The 27,798-nt window shown below is 41.7% G+C and overlaps 2 protein-coding genes and 1 long non-coding RNA gene across 3 annotated transcripts in view; 1 reads left to right on the top strand and 2 right to left on the bottom strand.

Annotated features, from left to right (window-relative positions):
• Window positions 1–119: 119 nt before the first annotated feature.
• On the bottom strand, window positions 120–11,725 carry MBOAT4 (membrane bound O-acyltransferase domain containing 4). Its single transcript, XM_007532144.1, has 3 exons — window positions 11,607–11,725; window positions 5,669–5,893; window positions 120–1,083 (listed from the first exon to the last, which is right to left on the bottom strand). The coding sequence occupies exons 1-3, from the start codon at window positions 11,723–11,725 to the stop codon at window positions 120–122; spliced, it is 1,308 nt and encodes a 435-aa protein (XP_007532206.1).
• Window positions 11,726–12,848: 1,123 nt separating this feature from the next.
• Window positions 12,849–15,414, bottom strand: LOC132535820 (uncharacterized). Its single transcript, XR_009547550.1, has 4 exons — window positions 14,915–15,414; window positions 14,292–14,444; window positions 13,760–13,876; window positions 12,849–13,284 (listed from the first exon to the last, which is right to left on the bottom strand). It is a non-coding gene; the product is annotated as an uncharacterized LOC132535820 (long non-coding RNA).
• The window catches only part of DCTN6 (dynactin subunit 6), a 29,347-nt gene continuing 16,329 nt past the window's right edge, over window positions 14,781–27,798 (top strand). The window contains exons 1-2 of the mRNA XM_007532133.3: window positions 14,781–14,906; window positions 22,594–22,658. Of these exons, the coding sequence (XP_007532195.1) occupies window positions 14,884–14,906; window positions 22,594–22,658 (88 nt within the window). The 5' untranslated portion in view covers window positions 14,781–14,883. The remainder of the gene's footprint in view (window positions 14,907–22,593; window positions 22,659–27,798) is intronic.

Raw genomic sequence — 27,798 nt, 5'->3', positions numbered from 1 at the left:
AGCTATCTTCCAATACCTGAAAAAAAATAAAACCTGTCTTAAGGAAAAGTTCAAACATGCATCATCAGTGCATCATCTGGCACTTTCAAAACACTGTTTCATGGTTGTATAAGATGATGTCAGTTATATTTGAGCTTTCCCTTTGCTAGTAGAAAAAGCAAAATGCAGTATATTATAGGAAAGACACTACTATAAGAATAACACAGCAGCCAGAGCAAGGAGAGGCTTCTGAACTCCACAGCCAGCATTACATAGGCTGTAATAAGCTGAGTGTGGAGCCATGCGAGAATTCTGTAGATCAGCCTCATCAGCCGGGATCTGATAAACAAATTGGCAAAGGTGTGAATCAGGTAGTCAGCCTGTACCATCATGGCCCAGCAGAGGAATCCAAATACCTGCCCTGGGTGGAGCCCATGCCACCAGGCAGAGAAAGCAAATGTCTGCAGCAGAGGCCACTCCTTGACCTGCTGGAATATGAGGCGCTTGAGCCACCGAGCTGTGCTTTGATTCCACTTTCTTGCAAACACAGAAATTCTGTGGGTCGTTTCCAGTGTCCAGATGTCCCCGTCAGGAGTGTATACATCCTCACCAGGGAACTGACCAAGCTCAGGTCCAAAACCTGCAGCATGGAGGAGGGATTCATCCAGGAGCCAGTGGGAGTAGTATGTGAGTTTAAAGAAACTGGCTGTGCCCCACGTGACATAGATGCACTGAAGTTGTTGGCAGTTGTTCAGTTCAGCTCCTGTACTCAACACATCTCTCAAGACCATCTTTAAGCACTCTAATCCCAGGATCTGGAGCCCCTTCCCGGTCAGAGTCCAGAAGGAATGCCTAGGACACAAATTGCTGCACTGTTGGACACGAGTCTGAAATCTCTGGAAGGAACACAGAGGACCTCCTAGGAGAGCAGGGAAAAAAAGCAAGTAGCTGAAAAAGGGCAGTGCCTTCCACAGATGTTCAGACAAAGAGCTCCTGCTCCAGAGGCTTCCTGATGCTGCTTTTACTTTCCCCTCACAGATGTCCAGAGAGAGGGATGTAACCCTCTGGGTCAAGAGCATGAGAGAAGAGAGAGTGATGCAGAACCTGAAAGATATATTTTTTTAATGTAAAAACATTTCATATTTGTATCATCTCACTCTAGTTCCTCCTACATGATCCCACAGCAAATGGGTTGCTCAGAACAATTAAGACCAATCTTATGACCAGCAGTGCCCCCACAAAAGCTCTTGGATTAATTTCAAACCATAGGCCACTTCAGGCAGAAGCAAAAGTAAATGAGAGTCTATTAAACTGTTGGTTTGTATCAGCAGTTCGAAAGGATGCCAGTGGGGAAGGGAGCATAATACCCTAGGGTGGAGGGAGACAGCACTTCAGGGGTGGACAAGGTATGCTGGGGATTTCATATGTTTGGGGGATATATGAAATTGTATCCCTGAGACCACAGCTGTCTCATTAAACATTTCCCCAATACACTTTTAGTGTATTTTAGAAGACACCTTAAGCCAGAATGCCTAGGTTTATTCTCTAGCTGTGTGACTTCAAACAATTTTTCTTGCTGGGAGGAATTAATCATTAGAGAGGCAAACAAAAGAATGACAATGAACATTGTGAAGGACATTGAACTGTTAATACATATTTATTTATTAGTGGAGCACTAATCTGGCATAACTGATGCCAAGGATTGAGCTCTGGACTTCATGCATGTAAATGTGGTGATCTACTTACCAAGCCATGACCTAGACTAATAATCACAACAGTTTCAAGAATGACTTAAAAAGATGTGTGTTGGGAGTCAGGTGGTAGTGCAGTGGGTTAAGCGCATGTGGCATGAAGCACAAGGACCTGTTTAAGGATGCCAGTTCGAGCCCCAGCTCCCCACCTGCAGGGGAGTCGCTTCACTAGCTGTGAAGCAGGTCTGTAGGTGTCTATCTTTCTCTCCCCCTCTCTGTCTTCCCCTCCTCTCTCCATTTCTCTCTGTCCTATCCAACGATGACATCAATAACAACAACAATAAAAAAACAACAAAGGCAACAAAAGGGAAAATAAATAAATAAAAAAGATGTGTGTTAAGGACATGGAAGAAATCTGTCACGGAAGAAACAAATAATAAAGTGGCCTAGGAAGTGGTGCAGTAGATAGTGCATTGGCCTCTCAAGCATGAGTTCCCTAGTTTGATACTCAGCATCATGTGTGCTAGAGTGATGCTCTGGTTTTTCTTCTCTCCCTTCTCTCTCTCATTAGTAGATAAATTTGTTGTACAATGAAGAGACAAAAACTTGATAGTAAAGAGATAACAGGTGGATAGAAGGGTGCCCAGCGGTAGCGCACCGGGTTAAGTGCACATAGTATGAAGAGTAAAGACCCGTGCAAGGATCTGGGTTCCAGTCTCCCCTCCCCCACCCACATTCTCAAGGGTGACGCATCACGAGCGGTGAAGCAGGTCTGCAACTGTCTTTGTTCATCTCTATCCCCCTCTCCTCTCTCAATTTCTCTCTGTCTTAGCCAATAAAATAGGAAAAGTGGCCATCAGGAGCTGTGGATTAGTACTGTCAGCACGAAAACCCAGCGATAGCCCTGGAGGCACACACACACACACACACACAAATTATAGGAAGCTGATAAGTTCAGTGAGAACCAGCTCCCAGTGTTCTGTCCATTCCATGGGATTTGTACTGATAGATGGAAAGTTAAGTAAGCTACAGGTTCAGTGTGTGCACTGAGTCATCAGCAATTTGTTATTCAAAATATGTTCTTAATCCACCAGCTAAACTGCTCCTGCTTCCTTATTTTGGTGTAAGAGAAGATCCCGCTGGAAGGCTGTTGTGGAGAAGAATTAATGGAAATGACAATGACAAACTCCACAACCAAGAAAGCTGTCCTGTGGGGGAGATACAGCACTGTTTTCAATTTGCTGCTACTTCTCTCTGTGTCTGACAAGTGTGAGGACAATTCTCTCCCTCATTTGACTTTTCATACCTGTAAGAAAAGTAACCTCCAAATGCACCTGTAGACTCACATGATGTTATGGACTGACGGCCCAGGCCACGTATGTAATTCCTCTACTGTAATGCAACCTCCAGTCTCTCGATATATTAAGAATGGGATTTTTAAAGAGAGAAGTAAGCTAAAAATGAGGTCACTATATTTATTTTAAGTATACATTTAGAAATTTTGTGTTCCTGAATCTGTTACATCTGTAGAGAAACATGCTTAGCCCAATACATGAATTTTGTACTATTAATCTGTGCTGCCATTTTTTTCCTACATAGCGATACAATTAATGTTTTGTCAGAAACTTATCACTAGTCATTTTCAGTATCTGATTTATTTATTTATTGCCTCCAGGGTTATTGCTGGGGCTCGATGCCTGCACCACGAATCCACTGCTCCTGGAGGCTTTTTTCTCCCTTCTGTTGCCCTTGCTGTGGTTATTATTATTGTTGTTATTGATGTCACTGTTGTTGGATAGGACAAAGAGAAATCGAGAGAAGAGGTAAAGACAGAGAGGAGAGAAAGATAGACACCTGCAGACCTGCTTCACCTCTTGTAAAGCGACCCCCTGAAAGTGAGGAGCCGGGGGCTTGAACCGGGATCCTTAATGCCAGTCTTTGTGCTTCGGGTCATGTGCGCTTAACCAAACACCCCCCCTTTTTTTTTTAATCAGTACTATCCAGTTGTGGCTTCTGGTGGTATTAGGAACTGAACATGGGGCTTTTGAACCTCAGGCAGGAAAGCATAATACATAACCATTATGCTATCTTCCCCACCCCATGTGATTATTTTTGTTAAGCAAAAAGAATTTTAACTAGCCAAGTGTCATATGGAATACATATAACAAGAGAAAGTAAAGCAATTTATTATCAAAAACAGAGGTCATTAGTATGATTCTTAATAAAGTATGGCTTATTTCCTTAAAGAAAAGATTTGAAACAAGTGCATTTATTTTTATGAGGGAGAGAATGAGATACCAGAGCACTGTTTACCTCTGGCATATGGTATTGACTAGTGTTGGACCTTGGCTTTTGGGGTCTCAGGAATGCAAATCCTGTGCTTTAATGCTTAGATATCTCCCTGCCCCTGACTGGTGTCCTTTTTCTTTTCAGTGATTTTAATAATAGTTTACAAGATTACGGTGGTATAGTCCTACACCATAACCACTGCCAAATTTCTGTGTCCCCAAGGTTAATCTTTATAGTTGAGACAAGACAGCTACCTTTTTTTTTTTTTTGCACATTCATGTGTGTTTCAATTCTCTGCATTCCGTTTATGAACATGAATGGTGCCTTTGTTTAAAAAAAGTATTTTATTTTTATGAGAGAGATATAGAGAAAGATAGGGAGAGAGGGTGAGAGAGAGAGAAAAAATAGAGAGAACTTTAGAGTGTTGCTAGATCTAGTTTAATGTGGTGTCAGAGAGCTTGGAGTCTCCAGCTTGAAACTTTTTTGCATAACTATTATGCTGCCTCTCTGGCCTGGTGTCCTTTTCTTTTTAAAAAAAAAAGTAGTTTAGGACACAGGCACAATGAAGACCATGTGAAGGCACAGGAAGAGGGGGAAAAAAAAAAGGAAGGAAGGAAGAGAGAGAAAGGAAAGAAAGAGAAGGGAAGGGGAGGGAGAAACCATTAAGAGTTCAATAGAACACCTTGATCTTGGATTTCCAGCTACAAAAGGAAATATATTTCTGTTGGTTAAGGCACCTAGTCTGTGGTACTTTGTTATGACAAAAGCAAACTAGAATTATCTTCCTATTTCAGCTCAGGCTAACTCCATGAGGTCTCAGTTTCCTACTAAAATCTGAATTCCCCTCCTCCCAGTCAGTATTCCCTCTGCCATCTTGACTTTTCTTCAGAGAAGCAAGCCCTGAAGCTTTTGGTGAGGAGTCAGAATAAAGAAAAGGACTCTGGTGGTAGCAGAGGAATGGTATATGGTGAGCCAGTGGCAAGTTAGAATCAGATAGGTGGCATACGCACCCGTCCTCCCTCCCCACCTCAACAGGTCACAATCCCTGTTCTCTGGGTAACCTTGGAACATGCCAATTGTGATCACAGAAGGATCTAGAACGGTGAGCTTCAACATAGCAGAGATACCTACTTTTCCCCTCAATCTTAATCATCTCAGTAATTTTTTTCCCCTAAATTTGGTGACTGTTCTTTGGGGAAGGGTGCATGATGGATGAAATAGCTGAGTCTAAATGAAAGTAAAACTTGTATAGCAGTAGGTGTGGGAAGTAGCCCTACTGAAGATGGGAGGCTGCTGACTTTTGTCTAAACCACTCACCCTCACACTGAGGTGAGCAAATTATATTAGTCACTTCCAGGCAGCTTTCTCCTATAGGTTCTGGAGCTTCTAGTTCAACCATCTCTCAGCCACAATAATAATTACAACTAAGTGCCACACACCATGTATGTGACTATTAGTAAAGTAAGTATCTTTATATTCATTACCTCTAACATTAAGAGAGAAATATTGTTCTCCTACTTGCTCTTCTGTTTTTCAGAAAAAGAAATTCAAAGTGAGCAAGATTAAGGGACTTGCTGAAGGCCGTACTCATATATATTCTCCAGTGTGGAAATTTTTAGATTTAAATTGAACATCCAGATGCTTTCTACTGACCACCATGCTACAAGCAAACCTTAGCTCTGTATAACGAAATAGGTGGACTGCTTTACCTTGCAGAAGGTGGTACTTGCAGGTAATACTCAGTATAGTGCAACCCCAGATGACATAGTGTCTGCCAGCTCATCTGAATGAAGAAAGTCCATCTGTGGACTTCCTGTGGGTTGAGTGAAGAGATCAGAATCACAGCAGACAGAGCAGGGATGAAGATGAGCACAGCGAAGGAACCCATAGCAGCCAAGGCCAACATACCTCCTCCAGTCAGGAGAAAGAGGTACCTGAGGGACAAAGGACAGCCATGAGATTATTTAGAATATTTGATAAATAAATCATCTCAGATGTCATTCTGGGTCACTCAATCAAGGCAAACCCCATATAACACCTAAAGAAATTCCTCTGAAAGAATCACAGGAGAGGGAGTTAGGCGATAGTACAGCTAGTTAAGCGCACGTGGCGCAAAACCAAGGACCGGCATAAGGATCCCTGTTCGAGCACCGGCTCCCCACCTGCAGGGGAGTCGCTTCACAGGCAGTAAAGCAAGTCTTAAGGTGTCTCTTTTCCTCTCCCCCTCTCTGTCTTCCCCTCCTCTCCATTTCTCTCCTATCCAACAAAGATGACATCAACAGCAATAAAAACAACAAAGGCAACAAAAAGGAAATAAATATATATTTTTTAAAAATCACAGGAGAAAGAGCTGGAGTCCACTTGAAAATTGTAAATTGGGAGTCGGGCGGTAGCGCAGCGCGAACGTGTCGCAAAGCACAAGGACCAGCATAAGGATCCCGGTTAGAGCCCCCAGGAGTCGCTTCACAGGCGGTGAAGTAGGTCTGCACGTGTCTTTTCTCCTCTCTGTCTTCCCCGCCTCTCTCAATTTCTCTCTGTCCTATCCAACAACAACGACATCAATCGTAACTACAACAATAAAACAACAAGGACAACAAAAGGGAATAAATAAATAAAAGGAAAAAAAGAAAGAAAATCTTAAATTACTGCCTTGGGGGAGAGGTGTTTTTTTTAAAACTATATATATATAACTCGTGAATTAAAACATTTCTTTTTAACCAGAGCACTGCTCATCTCTGGTTTCTGGTGGTTCAGAGGATTAAGCTTGGGGCCTTGGAGCCTCAGGCATGAAACTCATTTGCATAACCATTCTGTTATCTCTCCCAATATGTTGTTGGCATTATAAAACACCCACATCAGTGAAGAGCACTTACCTCTCTCCAAGTTGGTGGTAGTTGCCCTGAAAATTTGCAGAGGTCTGTATTTTACATTATATGAGTTTGATTTTACTTTCCATGGTATATAGATTTGTTTTAAAAATGAGTGCCAAAAGCAGGTGCCCTCCAGTGGAGGGTGCCCTCCAGTGTCTTGTGGGCCCCATTATGAGGTTGTTTTTTTTTTAATCCAGAACACTTGATCACTAAAATTTCATAGTTCTGACAGTTGTTATTTTTAATAGTGCAATTATTTAACAGTAAAAATATTAGCACAGATTTCTAGCTTACTGGTACAACTGAAAGCTATGGAGTTTTAGAATTATTACTGAGCCCCTAAGTTGATACGGTATACAGAGCTGGTGGGACCCCACACTCCTTTATGAGGGAATGTTTTTTAAACCAAGAAGTTAAAAAAAACATGTATTTTTTCTTACTCCACTCCTGGGACCAATATACCAATATTGTATAGTAGCACATTGCAGTGCTTGCTTTCTTTTATTTTACTTGCTAAAAAGATTTTTGCTTTTAAAGATTTATTAATGAGGGAGGGCAGTAGCACAGCGGGTTAAGCCCACGTGGCACAAAGTGCAAGGACCTGCATAAGAATCCCATTTCCAGCCCTCAGCTCCCCACCTGCAGAAGAGTTGCTTCACAGGCAGTGAAGCAGGTTTGCAGGTGTCTCTCTTTCCTCCTCTCTGCCTTCCCCTCCTCTCTCCATTACTCTCTGTCCTATCCAACAGTGAAGACAGACAACAATAATAACTACAATAGTAAAACAAAAAGGGAATAAATAAATATTTTTTAAATAAAAAACATGTACCTAAAAAAAGAGATTTATTAATGAGGGAGTTGGGTGGTAGCACAAAGCCCAACGATCGGCATAAGGATCCTGGTTTGAGCCCCCAGCTTCCCACCTGCAGGGGAGTCACTTCACTGGTGGTGAAGCAGGTCTGCAGGTGTCTTTAAAAAAAAAAAAAAGAGTGCCAAATTAGTAATTCCCTTCCTCTACCCCCTCTCTCATTTTTAGAGAGACAAAGAGAAAAAAGAAAAGAAAAAAAAGCCACAGTACCAAAGCTTCCTTCAAGGCAGCGGGGATCAGGCTTGAACCTGGGTCATGTACGTGGCAAAGCAGTACATTATCCAAATGAGCTATTTCATCAGCCCCAAATTAATAATTCTTTTTTTAGCATGTTTAACTATATTTATTGAATATTTATATATAGTTATAGAATAAAACTAACACTCATAAATATGAAATTTTCAAGAAAGCATATATGAATACCTCACCCAAAAAAATTCCTTTTCCTTAAATGATGTGTATATATATATATATATATATATATATATATATTTTTTTTTATTAGTGATTTGATATTGATTCCACACTGTTCCTACCACGAGTATTCAGTGTCCCCATCCCCTCCTCTGGAAACTATAGTAGTTCCTCCAAGGTCACAAATATGGATTAACTATTATTCCTGTATCTATCTATCATCTATATTCTTTTACATTTTTTTCTTTATTGGGAGATTAATGTTTTATAGTCACCAGTAAATATAATAGTTTGTACATGCATAACATTTCTCAGTTTTCCACATAACCCAAATTAATAATTCTTAACAGAAAGGTCATGTACATAAAAGAGAAAAGGTCAGGGACAGATACATGAAAGAGAAAAAAAATCACTTTCCAGGCATATATCTGGGTTCTGTGACAAAAACACACCCAGTTGGCGAGAATTTTTTCTGGAGTGAGGGGGACTTCTAGGCACCTCAGTGCAAGAGTCTCTAATACACATACCCTGGGCCATTTCTGTGTTTTCTTCTGAACCTGTGCTTGGGATGATCCCTCCCCACAAACACTACTACTGGTCTGAGACTTCCCTTCAGGAGCAATTACTCCTTACATAATAAAAAGAAAGCTGGAAGCAACTCCCTATGTAGAGTCAACTGCCTTGGGAATTTGTAAACATTAAAATGTCATACATTTACAATGTAGGATGTGTGATGGGCTGAGTGCTCCTTTCATTCTAAGCATTATGCTAATGATCCTTTTATGAGAAATATCTTTAGTTAAGCCTTAAAATACTCCCAGGAGATAGACATTATTATTCCCATTTCATAGATAAACCTAACGATTTATTCATACACACAAAGACATTCAGTGAGATGGGGATCAAAATCTCACCAGGCTGATGCTAAAGCCAGCAATCTTAACCCTGTGAGAATTTTCCTTATTTTTGTGTTTATTTTGCCTTATAGTTTGTGATCCTTTCCTGGTGACAAAAAAAAATTTTTTTTTCTACCTTTCTTTTCTTCTTTTTTCCCCCTCCAGAACACTGCTCAGCTCAGGGGATTGAACTCGGGACTTTGGAGACTCAGGCATGAGAGTCTATAGACACAACCATTATGTTACCTATCCCATTCATGTTTTTCTTTCTTACAAATAGTTGTCTCCTGAAAGGGAAGGGAAGGACATTGAGGCACCAACCAACAAAGATGTGATAATTTGTCATCACTTAATCACACTTGGCATTATTGACCATACAGTGTGGGTCTAATGCGTGTTTGAGCATGGATGGTTCACACACACACACACACACACACACACACACACACACACCCCGGAAGCTCATTTATCAGACTCCCCTTGGCATGCCAGCCTTGTGGTCGAGTAAGATATGGCCAGAGTACTCGGGGAATTCCAACCTTCCTGTTAGTCTCGCAGCATCACCCCACTCCTCCTCCCTCTGGTGGGCTTCGCCTTCTGTAAATTTCTATTTCCCCGTTCCTGCATCACCAATCATACCTTCTCATTGCTTTGTTCTCTTTTCTCTTATAAGGGGATATTGGTCTCATTGGCCAGCTTGGCTACTTCCCCTGCACAGCTACCCCTTTATAAACTTGTAACTAAGACAATAAAAGGTTCCGTGCTCCTCCACGGTACCCTGAGGAGTGTTGGGAACATGTGTAAGCCTGATAGAGCTTAGGGAGAACCACCCCCATCTTTGGATGGAGGTCTGAGAAGATAACCTCTTGGTAAGTCTCTCTTAACCGAGGTGAGCATAAGGGGGGAAACTCAGACTTGGTTCTTTCCTTCTTGACTCTCAGGCCCACAGATACCACAGTACTTCCCTCCATTAACTGCAGGCCACATGGCCGCAGATTCACTCATTCAAAGTCACCTTCTGATCACAGAAGAACACACCTTATCACACACTTCATTACACACCTCAGACCCCAGACAAGAGAAATTCCAAACTATATGGCCTTTTGATATTCATCTTCTCTCTGTCTCACCCTACGAGTTTAACCCCTATGCTTCTCTCAAATACCTTTGGATAATTAAGTTGCTTGTGTCATGGAGAATAACTGTTTTGTATCTCATCAATTCCTGTCATACCAGCCCCCTACCTTAGGGGCATGCTGACTGTTAAGAAACCTGTAATTTCTGTCATATTTCAACAATAATTACCTCCATTGCTTTTCTATTTAACTCATGTCAATTTTGCTGATAAATGGACTCTAGGATTCTGGGATTCAAAGGACTCAGATTCTAGATTCACGCTAAGAGTCCCCTGGTGTCTTTTACTTCGTGTCACCCCTGTCGTGAGCAAGAAAGAACCAGCCCGTTACCTTTCCCCTGGAGGCCACCCTGCCGGAGAGGGAGAGAGACACCCCAAAAGAGGAGGTTTGTTGTATCATCTGCTGCCACAGTATGCTGGGAAGACCCCTCAGCGAACTCACCTCTGCTGCTGCTGGCCTGATATTCCCCACTTTCTGTCTAGGCTCTGGTGGCCAACAGGTCAAGACAGTGAAGTGGGAGCCGGACTGGCTCTTTCCCCCGAGGAATCCAACAGTACAGTACAGTTAGATTTTATTTTAGATACCACATTTTGTAAAAAGTCATAATTTCAGGGTCAGTGAAATAGCTCCATTGGCTAGTGCATTTGCTTTGTCATGTGTACAACCTAGGTTCAAGTCTGGCCCCCATCACACTGGAGGAAATGTCTGTGCAATGGTAAAGTTTCATCTCTTTCTCTCCCTCTCTCTCTCTCTGGAAAAAAAAGTCAACACAGAACAGTGAAAGCTGGATAATGACTACATAAATAAATTATAAGACCAGCAAAATAGCTCACTTGGGAGGGTGCATACTTTGTTATGAAAACATTCCAAGTTAGAGCCTGGCCCCACCATGTTAGCTTTGCTTTTTATTTCATTAATGACTTAATAGTGACTTATAAGATTATAAAATAATAGGGGTATAGTTCCACATCATACCCATGCCCAAAGTTCTGTGCCTCCCCCCATGATAACCACTATAGTTCATGGTAAAGCTTTAATGTTTTCTCTTCCAGTCTTTCTGCCTCTTTCTATCTGAAAAACTCAGCCCACAGTGGCAAAGTCTCAGCAGCAACAACAAAAGTCAATGAAATTATCAAATCTCTAGTGACAATAATTTTTAAGTTTTGCATTGAAATATAGCTTACCTAACAAATTTGTTGACTTTATTCCTCTGAAAAACCATAAAGATACATCTATCTATCTCTCTCTATATATATGTCCATCTCCAGTTTATTTTCACTCTTCCCCCATATAATATGAATCTGTTAACCTCTGAGTCATTATGTAATCAAGAACCAGTAACAATATCATTTAAAAACAACCTGTGCAATTTAATATTTAATCTTCACATTTGCATTCTAGTCCATGCTTCCTAACCTACTGTTACACTCATAAATGTAAGAGCAAAAATTAACTATCAATCCTACCTGGCATGGATGGAAAATGAATCCATAATACAGAGATAATTAAATAGAAGTGCAAAAGGAAAAGCAGCCCCTTGATAAAATGATACAGGATGGAGGAAGAACACCTGATGCCAGTCCATTATGCACTGGAACAAAATATGCTTTCCTTTCTGGAGTGTTGCAGCCAGTACCTTCCTTCAGAAGAAACTACAACTGGACTATCTCTAATCTTTTTTATATAGTTTAGGGAAGGCCTGGTTTGGCAGCAAGCAAACAAGAGCATCGGTGATAAGCTGTATAAATGTTGGTTTTTCCGATAAAAGAAGTCGTACTATAGAAACCCAAACGCATTTTGGATTCATTTTATTCAACAGCAGCATGTACTAAAAACATTGCTTTCCAAAGTCCTAGTTTTGTTTATAATACCACATTATTTGCCTTTCCAGTCATCAGACTGTTATATTTTCTTCACTACGTGAAGAAAACATTTCAATTTCCAGTTGTGGTCAGAAAATTCACTAGACTCAGGAGGCAGAATTAGGAGGTGAGAGTGAAGAGAGTTGGGTTATCAAAGAAAAAAAAAACCCTCCCGTCAACCACCATTGTCTCTTAATACTTTTCTCCCATCATACTTATTATTCAACTCAAAAAAAAATGTTTATTTAATAACAAGAGCGAGAGAGAATGAGAACCAGCACATCAGTCTGGCACATGCAATGCCAGGGGTCAAACTTAGGACCTCATGCTTGACAGTCCAATGCCTTATCCACTGTGTCATCTCTCCTGGGTCATACTACTAGTTCTTTTTTTCTTTTTTCTTTTTATTTGACAGACATTCAGAGAGAAGGGTGGATAGACAGAGTGGGAGGGAGAAAAAGAGGGAGAGGTAAAGAGACCTACAGCATTGCTTTACCACTTTTGAAGCTTCTCCCCCCCAACCCCAACAGGTGGGGCCTGGGGGCTTGAACTTGGTCCTTGTGCATTGGAACATGTGCTCTCAACTAGGCATACTACCTCCTGGCCTTATACCACTACTTCTGTATTTATCTCTTGATTATTATTGGTCACTGTGAGTTCTATAAGGGAGAGACTCTATTTTTTTATTTCTTTATTGGGAAATTAATGTTTGACATTCAACAGTAAATGCAATAGTTTGTACATGCATGACATTTCCCAGTTTTCCATATAACAATATAACCCCTAGGTCCTCTGTCATCCTTTTTGGACTTGTATTCTCCCCCCACACACACACCCACACCAGAGTCTTTCTATTTTGTTTATTGTTGAATCCCCAGCACAAATAGTAGTATGGGCACGTACTATGTGTACGTACTTGTTAAAGTTAAGGGTTTGAGGAAGCAGAAGTGTGATGGGGAACATTCAAAGAGTACCTTTTCACAGTATCCTTATTTGCAATAACCATAACATGATAACTTAGGTGCCCAGTCAGAAGTGAGTGAAAAAAAAGAAATGTATATTTGCTCAGTGGTCTACTACTGTTCTACTAAAGATGAAATCTTGCAGTCTGGGAAGTGGCAGAGTAGCTGGAGCATTTGTCTTGGAGGCACGAAGTCTTGAGATCAGTCACCAACATTTCATGTGCTGGGATGATGCTCTGATTGTCTCATTAAATATTTAGGTTAAATCAGATGGAATTTTGTCCTCTTTAACAACATGAATTGAACTTGAGGTGATTGTGCTACATGAAATAACTTAGAAAGTCAATTACCAGATGGATTTACTCACATGTAGACTATAAATAACCAAAGCAAACAAACTCATCATAACAATAACTCTTGGACTCTGCTAAAAAATGATGGTTGCACAACCCAGGTTCAAGTTCTGCCTGCCTTCCTCATAACTGAAGAAAGTTTAGTTGCTCTGGTGCTTCCCTTCCCCCCATTTGAAAAAAATCAACCTGGTGTGGTGACACCCTGCAGACAACAAAAACAGAAAGTGATGGTGTGGTTACTTGAGCTGAAGGGGTATAAGGGTTGGAGGAAAGAGTTAGCAGTGTTCAATCTAATAATGACACTACAATTCTGGTGATGTGTTTGGTGACACTTAAGCATATGCAGAAATGTTAAGCTGTATTCCTAAAACTTGCATGTACTGTAAACCATCGGTAAATTGATTTTAAAAAGTTTAACGATGAGAAACTCTCTTCCTTTTACTTTTATCTCCATTTGGACCAGAAGACCAGTCAGACCTGGTTGTTGTTGACCCTGGGCATCTCTAGTATACAAGTTCTGTGTGTTCCATCTCCCTTGGTGAGAAAACTTCTGCAGGGCCTAGTCATTAATATCAATGGAAGAATCATATAATGAGGTTACAGTTTTATTATTTTTTTTGTATTAAGGGGTAAAGCATAACTCTTTTTTAAAAATATTTATTTATTCCCTTTTGTTGCCCTTGTTGTTTTATTGTTGTAGTTATTATTGTTGTAATTCACGTCATCATTGTTGGATAGGACAGAGAGAAATGGAGAAAGGAGGGGAAGACAGAGAGGGGAATAGAAAGACACCTGCACACCTGCTTCACTGCCTGTGAAGCGACTCCTCTGAAGGTGGGGAGCTGGGGGCTTGAACCAGGATCCTTATGCCAGTCCTTGAGCTTTGCGCCACCTGCGCTTAACCCGCTGCGCTACCTCCCGACTCCCAGCATAACTCTTTTTAAGATCACTTTATTGATGAAATATTTATTTACCAGATTGCTGACTGTTGTCATAGAGGACGTCTCCTCAAGGTGTCAGCACACTTTACCCATCACCAAGTTATCATCTTCCGCCACTATAGCATTCCGGGGCCTCACGTCCTTTCAGTGCCCCCGTCCGTCCTCCTCTCTTTGGAGTTCTTGGATCTGATAAAATGGACCATTTATTAAAGATTTTTTTCAGTTTGTTAATGTTTCACCTTGTATTTTCCCTTGATTTAGCTCACACCTGTGAGTCAGATTATGTTATTTGTCTTTCTCCCTTTGGCATATTTCACTTAACGTAATTCCTTCCAGCTGCAATCCCTACTGAAAAGTGCTAAGGGGTTTTCTTGCATCCCACTCGCTATACTGAGCCGCGGACTAAGCACGCCACCTGTCTCTACCCCGCGCACCCGGGAACTGCAGGCAGCAGGTGCTCCTCCCACCGACTCCGCCCCCCACCGGCAGGTCTCCGAAAGGCCCCGCCCCCTCCCAATCCAGTCAGGATCTCTAGTCGCCTGTAGAATCATCGCTCGGCTCAGGCGGTACTGTCGATCTAGGCGGCTCTCGATCTAAGCTGTTAGTGGGAGACCGAGACTAAACCATGGCGGAGAAGGCTCAGAAGAGGTGGGTACGTGGCTTGAAAAAGCTCATCCTTTACCCTAAGCAGAGGGTGAGACCTATGTCTGGTTGCCAGTGGCGGAGACTGAAGAGATGTCTCATCCTTGAGCTCGGCCTGGACAGTTCGGAAAGCCCGGCACTGGGGTCGGGGGTGGAGGGGCGGCTGCGGGGATCCAGTGGCGTCGCCCCGTTTCTAGGAACTCGGGGAACCTCACCCCGCCCGCTGCTTGGGATGCTGCGGTCCAGGGACGCGGGCACGGCCTCTGCTGTGTGTCCAGGACTCCCAGGGAATGCTGGCCGCACCCTCTATCCCATTCTGATGTCAGAGAAACACCTGCCGGCCCTCTCTCGCTCCCCTTTCCTTCCCCCAGTCCCCTCCCCTCTCTCCCTTCCCCCTTCTCCTTTTCCCTCCCCTCTTTTCCTTTCTTTCCTTTCTCATTCTCTCCCTTTTAACTTTTTTCCCCCTTTATTGGGGGATTAATGTTTCGCAATCGCCAGTAAATACAATAGTTTGTTGGTTGGTTGGTTTTTAAAAAATATTTATTTTCCCTTTTGTTGCCCTTGTTTTTTTATTATTGTTGTAGTTATTATTGTTGTTATTGATGTCATTGTTGTTGGATAGGACAGAGAGAAATGGAGAGAGGTGGAGAGAAAGACACCTGCTTCACCACCTGTGAAGTGACTCCCCTGCAGGGGGTGGGGGGCTTGAACCGGGATCTTTACTCTGGTCCTTGGGCTTTGCACCACCTGCGCTTAACCCTCTGCACTACCGCCCAACTCCCAATACAGTAGTTTGTATATGTATAACATTTATCAGTTTTCCACATAATACAACCCCCGCTAGGTCCTCTGCCATCATGTTCCAGTTCCAGGACCTGAACTCTAAACCCAGCCACCCACCCACTCCAGGGTCTTTTCGTGCAATACGCGAACTCCAGTCCAGGGTCTGCTTAGTGTTTTCTATTCCAATGTTCTTCAACTTCTGCATGTGAGATCATCCCATATTCATTCTTCTGTTTCTGACTTATTTCACTTGACATGATCTCCGCCTTCACCTTCTCCCCTCTCCCTTACCTCCCCTCCCCCTCTTTCCCCTCTCCTTGTACTCTGTTTGAGGGCGCTCATTCTCACTTTTTAAAGTGTACTCTTTTATTTATTTTTTTATTATTATTGGATAGAGACAATTTGAGAGGGGAGGGTGAGACAGCAAAGGAGAGACAGAGAGACACCTGCAGCCTTGCTTCACCACTTGTAAAGCTTTCCCTCTGCAGGTGGGGACCGGGGCTTGAACCTGGGTCCTTGTGCACTGTAGTGCGTGTGCTTAGCCAGGTGAGCCACCACCTGCGCCCCCCCCCCCCCCCCCACAGATCATTTTCAGTCTCTGGTCACGAAGAGGTGGGGGGTGCTGTGTCTAGAATTGTTTGTAATCGTCTGAATGGGAATTGTGACGTCTTCCACAGCCATCCTCGTTGCTAGGAACTAATTGGTGGAAAGAAAGGACTAGGTAAGACAAACACTTTGTTTCCGAATGGAGTTATGTTGTTTGAGTACCCTTTACTCTTTGTGAAAAAGAAAACCCACATTGTGTCTGACACCATCTATTAAGATTTCTGTTTGTCTTCTGTTTTAGGGAGCTGTAACTTTTCTGTGTAAGTTTAGAGGAACAGAGGGTGTATATGTATGGACATGTATAGTGGAGTTTGGACCCTGTTCTTAGACTTGTTGCTTCGTTGGATCTTAGGTTTCAGCAATAAAACAAGGTCAACAAAAGGGAATTTAAAAAAAAAACAACTTATCCCCCCTTAATTATCTAATGCCTCCAAGAGAACTGTGCTCATTGTGATATGATTTTTGAATTTTTAAAAATATTTACTCCCTTTGTTGCCCTTGTTATTTTATTGTTGTTGTTATTGATGTCATCATTGTTGGGTAGGACAGAGAAATGGAGAGAGATGGGGAAGACAGAGAGGGGGAGAGAAAGACACCTGCAGACCTGCTCCACTGCTTGTGAAGCGACTCCCCTACAGGTGGGGAGCCGAAGGCTGGAATCGGGATCCTTAGGAAGGTCCTGGCGCTTTGCGCCACCTGAACTTAACCCGCTGCGCTACCGCCCGAGTCCCTGTGATTTTTTTTATATTTATTTATTCCCTTTTGTTGCCCTTGTTTTCTTATTGTTGTAGTTATTGTTATTGATGTCGTTTTTGGATAAGACAGAGAGAAATGGAGAGAGGAGAGGAAGACACCTGCAGACCTGCTTCACCGTTTGTGAAGCGACTCCCATGCAGGTGGGGAGCTGGGGGCTCGAACCAGGATCCTTACATCAGTCCTTGCGCTTGGCACCACCTGCGCTTAACCCGCTGCACTGCCACCCGACTCCCTGTGATGTGATTTTTAAAAAATATTTTATTTATTCATGAAGAAGATTGACAGAGAGTAAGATCTAGATATCACTCTGATACATGTGCTGCTGGGGATTGAACTCAGGACCTCACTTTTCAGAGGCTGGTCCTTTATCCACTGTACCACCTCCTGAACCACTGATTTTTTTTTTTTTCATGGCATCTTTTATTTTAAAGTTTGCTTTATCCCTCCACTGGCCAAATGTTTTCGTTTTTTATTTTCTTTGGATCCTGGGCTTTATGTGTCAGTGATGTCATTGCTCTGAGCCATTTCAGATAGAGTTAGTGAGTGAGAGAGGATAGATGGGCACCACAGCACTGCAACTTCACCCAAGTGCCAATAACATCTCTCGTGTGGTGCCAGGGTTTGTTTGACCCTGAGCTGTGCCCATGGCAGGGCACACATCCTTCCTGGTGAACTATCTTCTCTGTTCCTTGACTTCAGTGTTTCAGAGACCACCTGCAGGTGGTCCAGTTCACATTGTGGGAATCCCTTGTCCTGTCTGGACTGCTGAGCTCCCAGCTTAGCCTTTTGTGTGATGTGAATTCTTTGGGGGTCTCCATTGGGTATGAAACTGAAGACCATACTTCTTATTCTGTGTGAGTTAAATGTTAAAGTTGTCATTTAAAAAAAATCATATTGTGTGTAATTGTATCCCTCTTATCCTATGGGCTTGTCAATATTTCCATTTTATAAATAAAAATTTTTTAATCATATTGAGAAAGACAGTGCAAAGCTGAAATGAAATGAGATATTTTTAATAGAAGTTAGTTTAACAAGAGCTTCATTTTAACATGCAACCCACTCTGTGTGGGAAGTAATATTTTCTAATGATAATACAGTCAAGACAGCATTCAGTTATCATAGGGAAAGTATCCAAAATGGAATAATCTTTTCTGTTTCAACCAATGGGAGAGATGGTTGCTATGAAGATAATGTTGCCTCTGGAGTAAACTTGGCTTCAAGTAACTTCTAGTCTTAGGGTTTTTGTTTTTCCCTCCAGGGTTATCATTGTGACTCATTGCCAGCACTATAAATCCTTTGGTTCTGGAGGCCATTTTTCTGTTTTATTTGATAGGACAGAGAGAGATGGAGAGAGGAGGGGAAGACAGAGGAGGGGGAGAGAAAGATAGACACCTGCAGACCTGCTTCACTGCCTGTGAAGCTACCACCCCTGCAGGTGGGGAACTGTTGACTCAAACTGGGATTCTTGCCCGGGTCCTTGTGCTTTGTACTATGTGTGCTTAACCCGGTGTGCAACCGCCCATCAACCCTTTCATTTCCTCATAAAATGAGAGAGTTAAACCACTATCATTTTGCTTGATATTATTCAACTTTTACTCAGTACAAAGACTATACGTATTTTCTGTGTCATCATCAGTCAAGTGGCACCTAACCCAGATGAATCTTTTTTTTAAATTTCATTTAAGTTGTGCCTTGTAGCTCATCAAAATGACAGAAACAGATGTAGTGGATTTTGCAAACTTCTTGTAAACCCAAGGACTATAGTTTTTTGAGATACATTATTTTTATTGCTTTTGTTTGCTTGTTTGTTTTGCTTTATGGGGGAATGAACTTGGGGTATCCTATATATGCAATACCATCAAGCGGTCTCCCTTGCTTCATTTTTTTTCTTTCTATATACAGAGAGAGAAGACGGAGGGAGAAACACCAAAGCACAGGACTGCCTTTTTTTTCAGTCTTCTACGCTAGGAGGAAAGTTGGTGTAAATTAAAAATATTTTTGTATTTACTTGTGTCAGGAAATATCTAGGAGATGAATTCTGGAATTATGAATAAGAGTGATACATGTTAAAACCTGGTCCTGCTGACTCTTAGAGCTACATGCTACTGTAGAACCATTTTTAGGAGTTCCAGATCTGTGCTTTCAGATGTTTACTGATCTTTCTCATGAATTTGTCACCAACACCTCAAAGTGAATTAGTCTAAAGTTTAACAAAATACCACTTTTAGAATTTGCTCTTTACGGTGGACTGATGTTTTTCCAAGTCACCAACGTATATGTAAATTCTTAGTAATATTTTTCTCCAAATTCTCATCACATCATCTTTCTGTTTTATTTTGTTGGAGATCTTTCCCCTTAAAACTTTCTATCATATTTGTACTTTTAAGACTGACACAAAGCTCATGTCTTAAATTTCCCTTGCCCTTACATGCTGGAATCTCTCTTTCTAGAACTTCTTTTCTGCTGGTTTATTTTTATTAAGCTAATCATATTCCCCTAGCAGCTGCCTAGTACAGAATGCTTAAGAAGTAATTTTATTTGTTTGTTTATTTTTGTCATTGCAAGACTGAAAATTGAAAATGGCTTTTTTTTTGACTGGAGAAATAGTTGTACTTTGAATATATATTTGTATATTGAATAATTTTTTACTCAGAATTCTGTAGAGATTGTCTTCTGGTCTTTTAGCATCTAATGTGGGTCGTCCCAGGTTCTCCACCTCCCTGGCCACTGGTAGCGGAAACCGGGGCGGGCCCTGGGGACCCTGGGGGGGGGGCTCTGGTGATGAGGGTGATGTGCGTGGAGAGGAAAGAAGCTCACACAACCAGCTCTGGGAGAAGCCTCTAGGACAATTCCTTTATTGGATACAAACAGGTAGATAGATATACCCTTGGTTCAGAGAGAAGGTTGAGGTAATGATTAACCCGCATACAATGCATAGTTATCTTGACCTACCAAGTATTTGATCACAACTGGAAAGTTATCATATAAGGTCTGGTCATGAGCTCACATGCCTAGGTAGCCTTTTTTCTCTAAGGGTAAATTATAAGCACCTCAGGGGAAGAGGGTAAGGGAGCAGTTTGAGCAAAACCAGGATATTTGTGGTGGGTTTCAGCTTGGCCATACACAGTAATTCATGGCCTTTGTTCAAAAGGGATGAGGGAGCATATACAGGAAGGTGTCCATCTGGAAAAGCCCATCCACTATAAGTTCATGAGGTCAGGAGGGACCTGCCTAACGTCTCTTCCCCTTAGGAAGGAGAGAACTTGGGGTCAACCCGCTCAGACTCTCATGGAAATAATAGCCTGGACTTCCCAGACAGTGGGCTCCTTCCCCACAATCTGGTAATTGCTTTTGAGGAATCGGATGGTGTTCTCATCAACAACCCCCTGCCTCCCCTCCAATTTGTGATCATTGTTGACCTCACCCCCAAACTTGAAGAATCTTTTTAAAAATATTTTTATTTATTCCCTTTTGTTGCCCTTGTTTTATTGTTATAGTTATTAATGTCGTCGTTGTTGGATAGGACAGAGAGAAATGGAGAGAGGAGGGGAAGACAGAGAAGGGGAGAGAAAGATAGACAATTGCAGACCTGCTTCACCGCTTATGAAGTGACCCCCCTGAATTGTCACTTCCCTGTTCAACTCTGACTTTTGGTGGTGAAGATTAAATCTGGAACTTGAACCTGAGATCTGGGAACCTCAGGTATGAAGTCTTCTGCATAGCCATTCTGCTTACACCTAAGGCCCCCTTCTTTCTTTCTTTCTTTTTTTTTAATGTTTGTTTATTTTTGTTGCTCTTGTTTTATTGTTGCAGGTGGGGAGCTGGGGCCTCCAACCGAGATCCTTACACTCATCCTTGCGTTTTGCACCACCTGCGCTTAACCCGCTGCACTACCACCCAACTCCCCCTTCTTTCTCATTGTTGGATTTTCTTGTTTACTGTTACTTTGTTTTGTTTTGTTTTAAACCTCAGTCTTTTTACTGAACTTTAATTTTGATCATGTTTTGAATTTCTAGGATCTCTTTCTCATGCTCTGCCTCTCATAGGCTTCTGTTTTAATTAGTGTCACTTACTTTGAACTAATTATGAGATCTTTGCAGTAAGTTTCCTTCTATTTTCAGAATTGTCTGTTTCCTCAAATGACTTTTTCCAGTCTCCCCACTCCTTTTTAATTGGATCTCCCTCCCCCCAAATCAATGATTTTTTTCCCCTCTGTGCCCCTTAAGAATGAGAATTAAGTAGTAGAGCTCGGTAGATAGGTTAGGCTTCTTTACATGTTTCAGGGTAGGGAAATACCAGGAAGCCAACCTTTTCAATGAGGAATTTATACTCTAGTTATTCTCTTTGGAAGTCAATCATCTATTCTCTTCACTGCCTGGTATTCCAAATGAGAACCAGGGAGGCATGAGGAGAAGGGTGCCTGTTGTCCAGCCAATCATCTTCACTTCCCACTGGGCTTGATATCTTGAGCATAGTGCCACAGGAGGGGCCAGTCAACGCCTGGATGTGTTCACCGAGATGGGAAATAGGGACAGATTTCCTACTGTGCGATTTTTACCCCTGTTCCCTCACATTGCTTTTGCTAGTACCAAGAGCCTCATGACAACCTTTTCTCGTCAGCTTACATTCTCCCAGAATTCTTTGGAAGACTTTTCATCTTATTACTTCCTCTGTCGTGCTCTGTTCTTTTTCAGTAATACTTCATTCTTTCACTGTTGTTTTGTGAAAATTTTTTTTTTATATTTTACTAATGATTTAACAGTGTTTTACAAAATTATATGGTTTCGGGGAGTAATTTCACACTTACATGTGTTGTGTGTTAGTCACCATTCCCTTATAGTGGGGTTTTGGGAGTGGAGAGAATTTGGCTAGGTAGATAGGAGTCAGCAGAATTTTTCTGTGAGGAAAAGCTATAATAAGTTCAGGATTCTTGGCATACTTCATTTTATGAAAGCTTCACTTTATTATGCTCTACAGAAACTTCATTTTTATAAAGGTCTTCATACCAGCAAAATAATTAAGACTGAGAATGAAAAAGACGACAGTTTCAAAACTTCCTTCAATGTGGTGACGACAGGGCTTGAACCTTGTTGTTGCACATGACAAAACAGTACATAATCCAAGTGAGCTATTTCATCAGTCCTAAACTATTTAAAGCAATAAAATCTCCCCCCCCCTCTCAGTTAGAATGAGACAGACACTAGCACCTGAACTTCTGGTGCTGTGACACCCATGTTGTGCCTGGACTCAAACCTGAGTTACACACATGGCAAGCTACAGACCCTACCTGGTGAGTTATCTGTTGATCCCCAAAATATCTTTTAATTAAAGCGTGTTTATTTTTCTACACAATGCTGTTACATAAAGCAGTAAGTCAAGGGGAAAGAAAAAGACAGAATATGTATACTGATTGGTTATGAATAAATACAACCACCCTTATTTACAGAATAAAAATGTTAACTTTTTTTCTTACTGCAGAATCAGGATGGTTTCTTTAACACTATTTCAGATTTTACCCACAGCATATGTTACCTTTTCCTTCCTACAGTGTGAAAATTGCTCCTGGAGCAGTTGTGTGTGTGGAAAGTGAAATCCGAGGAGACGTGACAATAGGTAAGAAATTGTTTAATGGTATTGTTTGTCAGGAACTGATGTGATTTAATTTATTTTTTTCTATTATTATTATTTATTATTATTATTATTTGCCTCCAGAGTTATTGCTGGGCCTCAGTACTTGCACTACGAATCCACTGCTCCTGGAGGCTATTTGTTCCCTTTTTTGTCCTTATTGTTTGTTGTTGTTGTTGTTCTTATTGTTGTTGGATAGGACAGAGAGAAATCTTGAGAGAGGACGGGAAGACAGAGAGGGGGAGAGAAAGACAACTGCAGACCTGCTTCACCACTTGTGAAGCTACCCCCCTGCATGTGAGGAGCTGGGGGCTTGAACTGGGATCCTTAAGCCCGGGTCCTTGCACTTCATGCCATGTATACTTAACACACTGCACTACCCTACTGCACTACTGCCCGACCCCCTGATTTAAAATTATTTTAGTGCTTTACTAAAACAATTTAAAGGTGTTCATTCCTCAAGTCCTAATTTTATTTACAAAACAATTTTCTCCCGTAAGTGTTGAATAATTCCAAAAGAATGTAGTGAGATGGGTCTTTAGTTAAAGTTCCATCTGATAAGTAAAACAATATAGCAAAGTCAACCATTTGCTCAAGAGGCATCGTTGTGGACCTGCTGTATGTCAAGTACTGTGCTAGTATAAGAGACGTATACCTCCTGTGCAGAGCTTACATTCTGCTGAACACTCGCTAGTCAGCCGTGGAGTCTCACATAGTTGGGTTAATATTTTTGTGCCTCTTTACCTACCTACCTTGGACATAACCTCACTAATTGTTTTTTTGGTACCAGTTCTTTAGATTCTCCACATAAGTGAAATCTTCCATTAGTTGTCTTTCATCTCTTTGCTTATTTCACACATAATAACATCTGTGCTCTACCAAGTGTACCATTGTTCTGCTTATTGTTCTTTTTCTTTAAATTTCTTTACTGGGGAATGAATGGTTTACAATAGTTTTTACATGCATAACATTTCCTTTTCCACATAATGATACAACCCCCACTAGGTCCCCTGCCATCATGTTCCAGGACCTAAACCCTCCACCCAACCCCAAAGTCTTTTACTTTGGTGCAATACACCAACTCCAGTTCAAGTTCTGGTTTGTGTTTTCAGTTCTGTTCTTGTTTTTCAACTTCTATGAATGAGATCATCCCATATTCATCTTTTTGTTTCTGACTTACCTCACCTAAAATGATTTCTTCAACTTCCATCTGAGATGCCTCACTAATTTTTTTCAGATTTGTTTTATTAGTGATTTAATATTGATTTATAAAATTTTAAGATAATAGTTTAATTCTATACAGTTCCCACCACCACAGTTCTGTGTCCTATTTCCTCCATTGGAAACAGCAGTAGTTCTCCCAGGGTCATCAAAATGGGTTGTTTCTATAACTTATTTATTTATATCTGTGTGTGTCTGTGTGTGTGTGTGTGTGTGTGTGTGTGTGTATATATATTCCCCCACTTATTCCCGAACAATCCTGCCTTCACTCCCTTTCTAATTCACCCTAACCTATTACTGCTTCCAAGTGTGTCTTTCCTTTTTTTTTTTTTTTTCCTCTTCTCTCTCAAATAAGCAAAATCATGCCTGGTTTCCTCTTTTTTTTTTTTTAATTTAAGAAAGGATTAATTAACAAAACCATAGGGTAGGAGGGTTACAATTCCACACAATTCCCACCACCCAATCTCCATATCCCACCCCCTCCCCTGATAGCTTTCCCATTCTCTATCCCTCTGGGAGTTTGGACCCAGGGTCATTGTGGGTTGCAGAAGGAAGAAGGTCTGGCTTCTGTAATTGCTTCCTCGCTGAACATGGGCGTTGACTGGTTGGTCCATACTCCCAGTCTGCCTCTCTATTTCCCTAGTAGGGTGGGTCTCTGGGGAAGCGGAGCTCCAGGACACATTGGTGGGGTCTTCAGTCTAGGGAAGCCTGGCTGGCATCCTGATGACATCTGGAACCTGGTGACTGAAAAGAGATTTAACATACGAAGCCAAACAAATTGTTGAGCAGTCATGGACCCAAAGCTTGGAATAGTGGAGAGGAAGTGTTGGGGGGTACTCACTGCAAACTCTAGTGTACTTCTGCTTTCAGGTATATATTTTGCAGTAGTTTACGGATAAGTGTGAAGATATGCTCTCTCTCACAGAAACTGGTGTATATCTAGTTTTTGGGACTTTGTTAGAAGTGAACCACCTGAGATGGAATTAGAGTACTATTCTTCTATAGTTTGCCCTTCTTCCATAGCCAGTCAACTGCGTCAGGTTGAGCCTGATGTAAAGTTTCGAGACCTCCTTTGAATCTGGAGAGGTGGCAGTCTTTGACTATGTGGGTCATAGTCTGTCTGTAGCCGCAGGGGCAGTTCGGGTCGTCTCTGGCTCCCCAGCAATGGAACATAGCGGCACACTGGCCATGGCCTGTTCGATAGCGATTGAGGAGGGCCCAATCATAACGTGCTAGGTCAAAGCCGGGTTGACGCTTGCAGGGGTTTGTGATGAGGTGTATTATGAAAGGAAAGGTCTCACCCGAGTAATGAAGCTGAAGGGTTGTCATTCCACACGTGAAGTCTCTGGACATAGTCTGAAGTGAAGCATGTTGAGGTGGCAATCGTTGTGTTGGTTAGGTTGTGATCAGCAGATGCAATATTATTTGATATGTATTGGGAGAGGCATATGGGAAAGTGGGGCCTATCCAAGGGTTCCAGGACTGGGGGAAGTAGAGGCTCTATAGTGGAGATGTGAGGTTCCTGCTGTCTTAAGGTTCAAAAAGACAATCGATAGTTAATGTTATCATCACATTGTTTGGTAATTGGGTTAACTCTGAAAAGTCCTTTTGTTAGGGTTTGCTGTACAGTACCCAGTATCTTGTATATAGCTGTGCTATTGGTTGCGCCTGGCTTCCTCTGAAGTGAATCTTTTCCAGATTCACTTCCCTTTCATTGATGGTATAAAAACAAGATTCCTGGTGACCAACACTTCAGTTCCTGGTGGAATGGTGGTACAGAACTAGTAGGGGTCATCTTCCCCTACTAGTTACCCCTGTGGAAGTATGGACCAAAATTCTTTATGGGGTGCAGAAAGTGAGAGTTATGGGTTTTGTAATTGCTTCTCCAATGGACATGGTTATTAGCAGGTCAATCCATACCCCCAGCCTATTTTTATCTTTCCCTAGTGGGATAGGCTCTGGAGAAGTGAGGTTCCAGGAAGCATTGGTGCTAAGCTCACTACTTTTTAATTTTTTTATTTTCTCCATCTGTGTAATTGTGTGTATCTTTTTTTTAATCTTTTTATTTATTTCCTTTTGTTGCCCTTGTTTTATTGTTGTAGTTATTGTTATTGATGTCATTGTTGTTAGATAGGACAGAGAGAAATGGAGAGAGGAGGGGAAGACAGAGAGGGTGAGAGAAAGATAGACACCTGCAGACCTGCTTCACTTCTTGTGAAGGGACTTCCCTGCAGGTGGGGAGGCGGGGCCTGGAACCAGGATCCTTACTCCCTGTGCTTGGGCTTTGCGCCACCTGCATGTAACCCACTGCGCTACCAGCCGACTCCCTATGTGTATCTTTTAGTGCTTAAACATACAAAGATTTCTTTCTTCCTTTCTTTCTTTCTGTCTTTCTGCCTTTCTGTCTTTTTTTGGCCTTCAGGGTTACTGCTGGGGTTCAGTCTTGACACTAAGAATCCACTATATCTAGTGGCCATTTTTTTTCTTTCTTTCATTTTTTTTCATTCAGTAAGAGAAAGAGAAATTGAGATGGAAGGAGAAGATAGGGAAAGAGAAAAATAGACTCCTGCAGATCTGCTTCACTGCTCATGAGGCCTCCTCGCTGCAGGTGACGCAGGAACTCAAACAGAGAAGAATGGAGACAAAAAAGATGTGCTTTGGTAGTACACCCGGTTAAATGCACATGGCACGAAGCGCAAGGACCAGTGTAAGGATTCTGGTTCGAGCCCCTGGTTCCCCACCTGCAGGAGAGTCGCTTCACCGGCGGTGAAGCAGGTCTGCAAGTGTCTGTTTTTCTCTCTCCCTGTCTTCCTCTCCTCTCTCAATTTCTCTCTGTCCTATCTAACAACAGTGACAACAATAAGAAGGGCAACAACAAAGACAACAAAATGGGGAAAGTGGCCTCCAGGAGCAGTGGATTCTTAGTGCAGGCACTGAGCCACATCAATAACCCCAAGGCAAAATAAAAAAGATGTTCTTCAAGTTGAGTCAGCATCTAAGTAGCCTTTCTGAAAGCTCTATATAATTCTTTGTGTATCTGGTACTTGCAGGTGGGGAACCAGGGGATGTTTTCAATAGTATTATCACTGGATTCAGTGCCAAGAAAAAGAAGGAAAGATAGAAAGGATGAAAGAAAGGGAGAGAAAAGGAAAAAAAATCAGATACTTGGTTTATCAAAGAAGTATTCTGAAACTTGGGAGTGTAGTCCTTGATCAAAAACCTTGACATGGAGGCTTCGCTGACTCCTGACCCTCCTTCATTAAAGACTGCTTAGGAACAGACCTTGGGAAAAATAACAGCTCTTTTGTTAATTATAAGTTTGGGTAAATAAGTCTCATGGTTTCAGGCCTGTTTTTAATTATAGTGTCTTGATTCATGGAGCTCTGCATTATTTCCTATAAACTTCATCCCGAAAGCTGAAGAACGTTTTAGAGAGGAGGAGGCTCCAAACATAGTCCTGGTGTTAGGACAGGGCTTGATTAGGGCCTCATACTGTGTAGGAGGAAGATGGTGCAGTAGGAAAGTGTTGTGATAAAAGCACTTTGTCCTACTTAGCCTGTCTTTCTCTCCATTGAGAATTTTTAATATAGACCCAAAGCCTCCTTTTATTATAGAAATCTTTTTCAATAAGGCAGAACAGTAGTTTTAACTTGGAGAAAGTCATCAAATATAACACAGTTCTTACAGTTAATCCCACTTGCAGGTCAATGAAATTATTTTAATTTTCAAAAGAGCTTGTGGCTGTTTGAACTATTTATTGACACATGAAAATATATACAAAGATTGCTTTCTGTGGCAAAAATGGACAAGAAAAATGCCCTCTGTTAAATGAGCGGAATGGAAATTTGATGCAAGGAATGTCTTTCTGGCTATATTGCGTCAATGCCAGCCAACCATTTAGAAA

Source organism: Erinaceus europaeus, chromosome 2, assembly GCF_950295315.1.
Source record: "Erinaceus europaeus chromosome 2, mEriEur2.1, whole genome shotgun sequence".
NCBI lineage: Eukaryota > Metazoa > Chordata > Mammalia > Eulipotyphla > Erinaceidae > Erinaceus > Erinaceus europaeus.
Note: the sequence above shows the minus strand (reverse complement) of the source record. Positions and strands in the feature narration are given on the sequence as shown.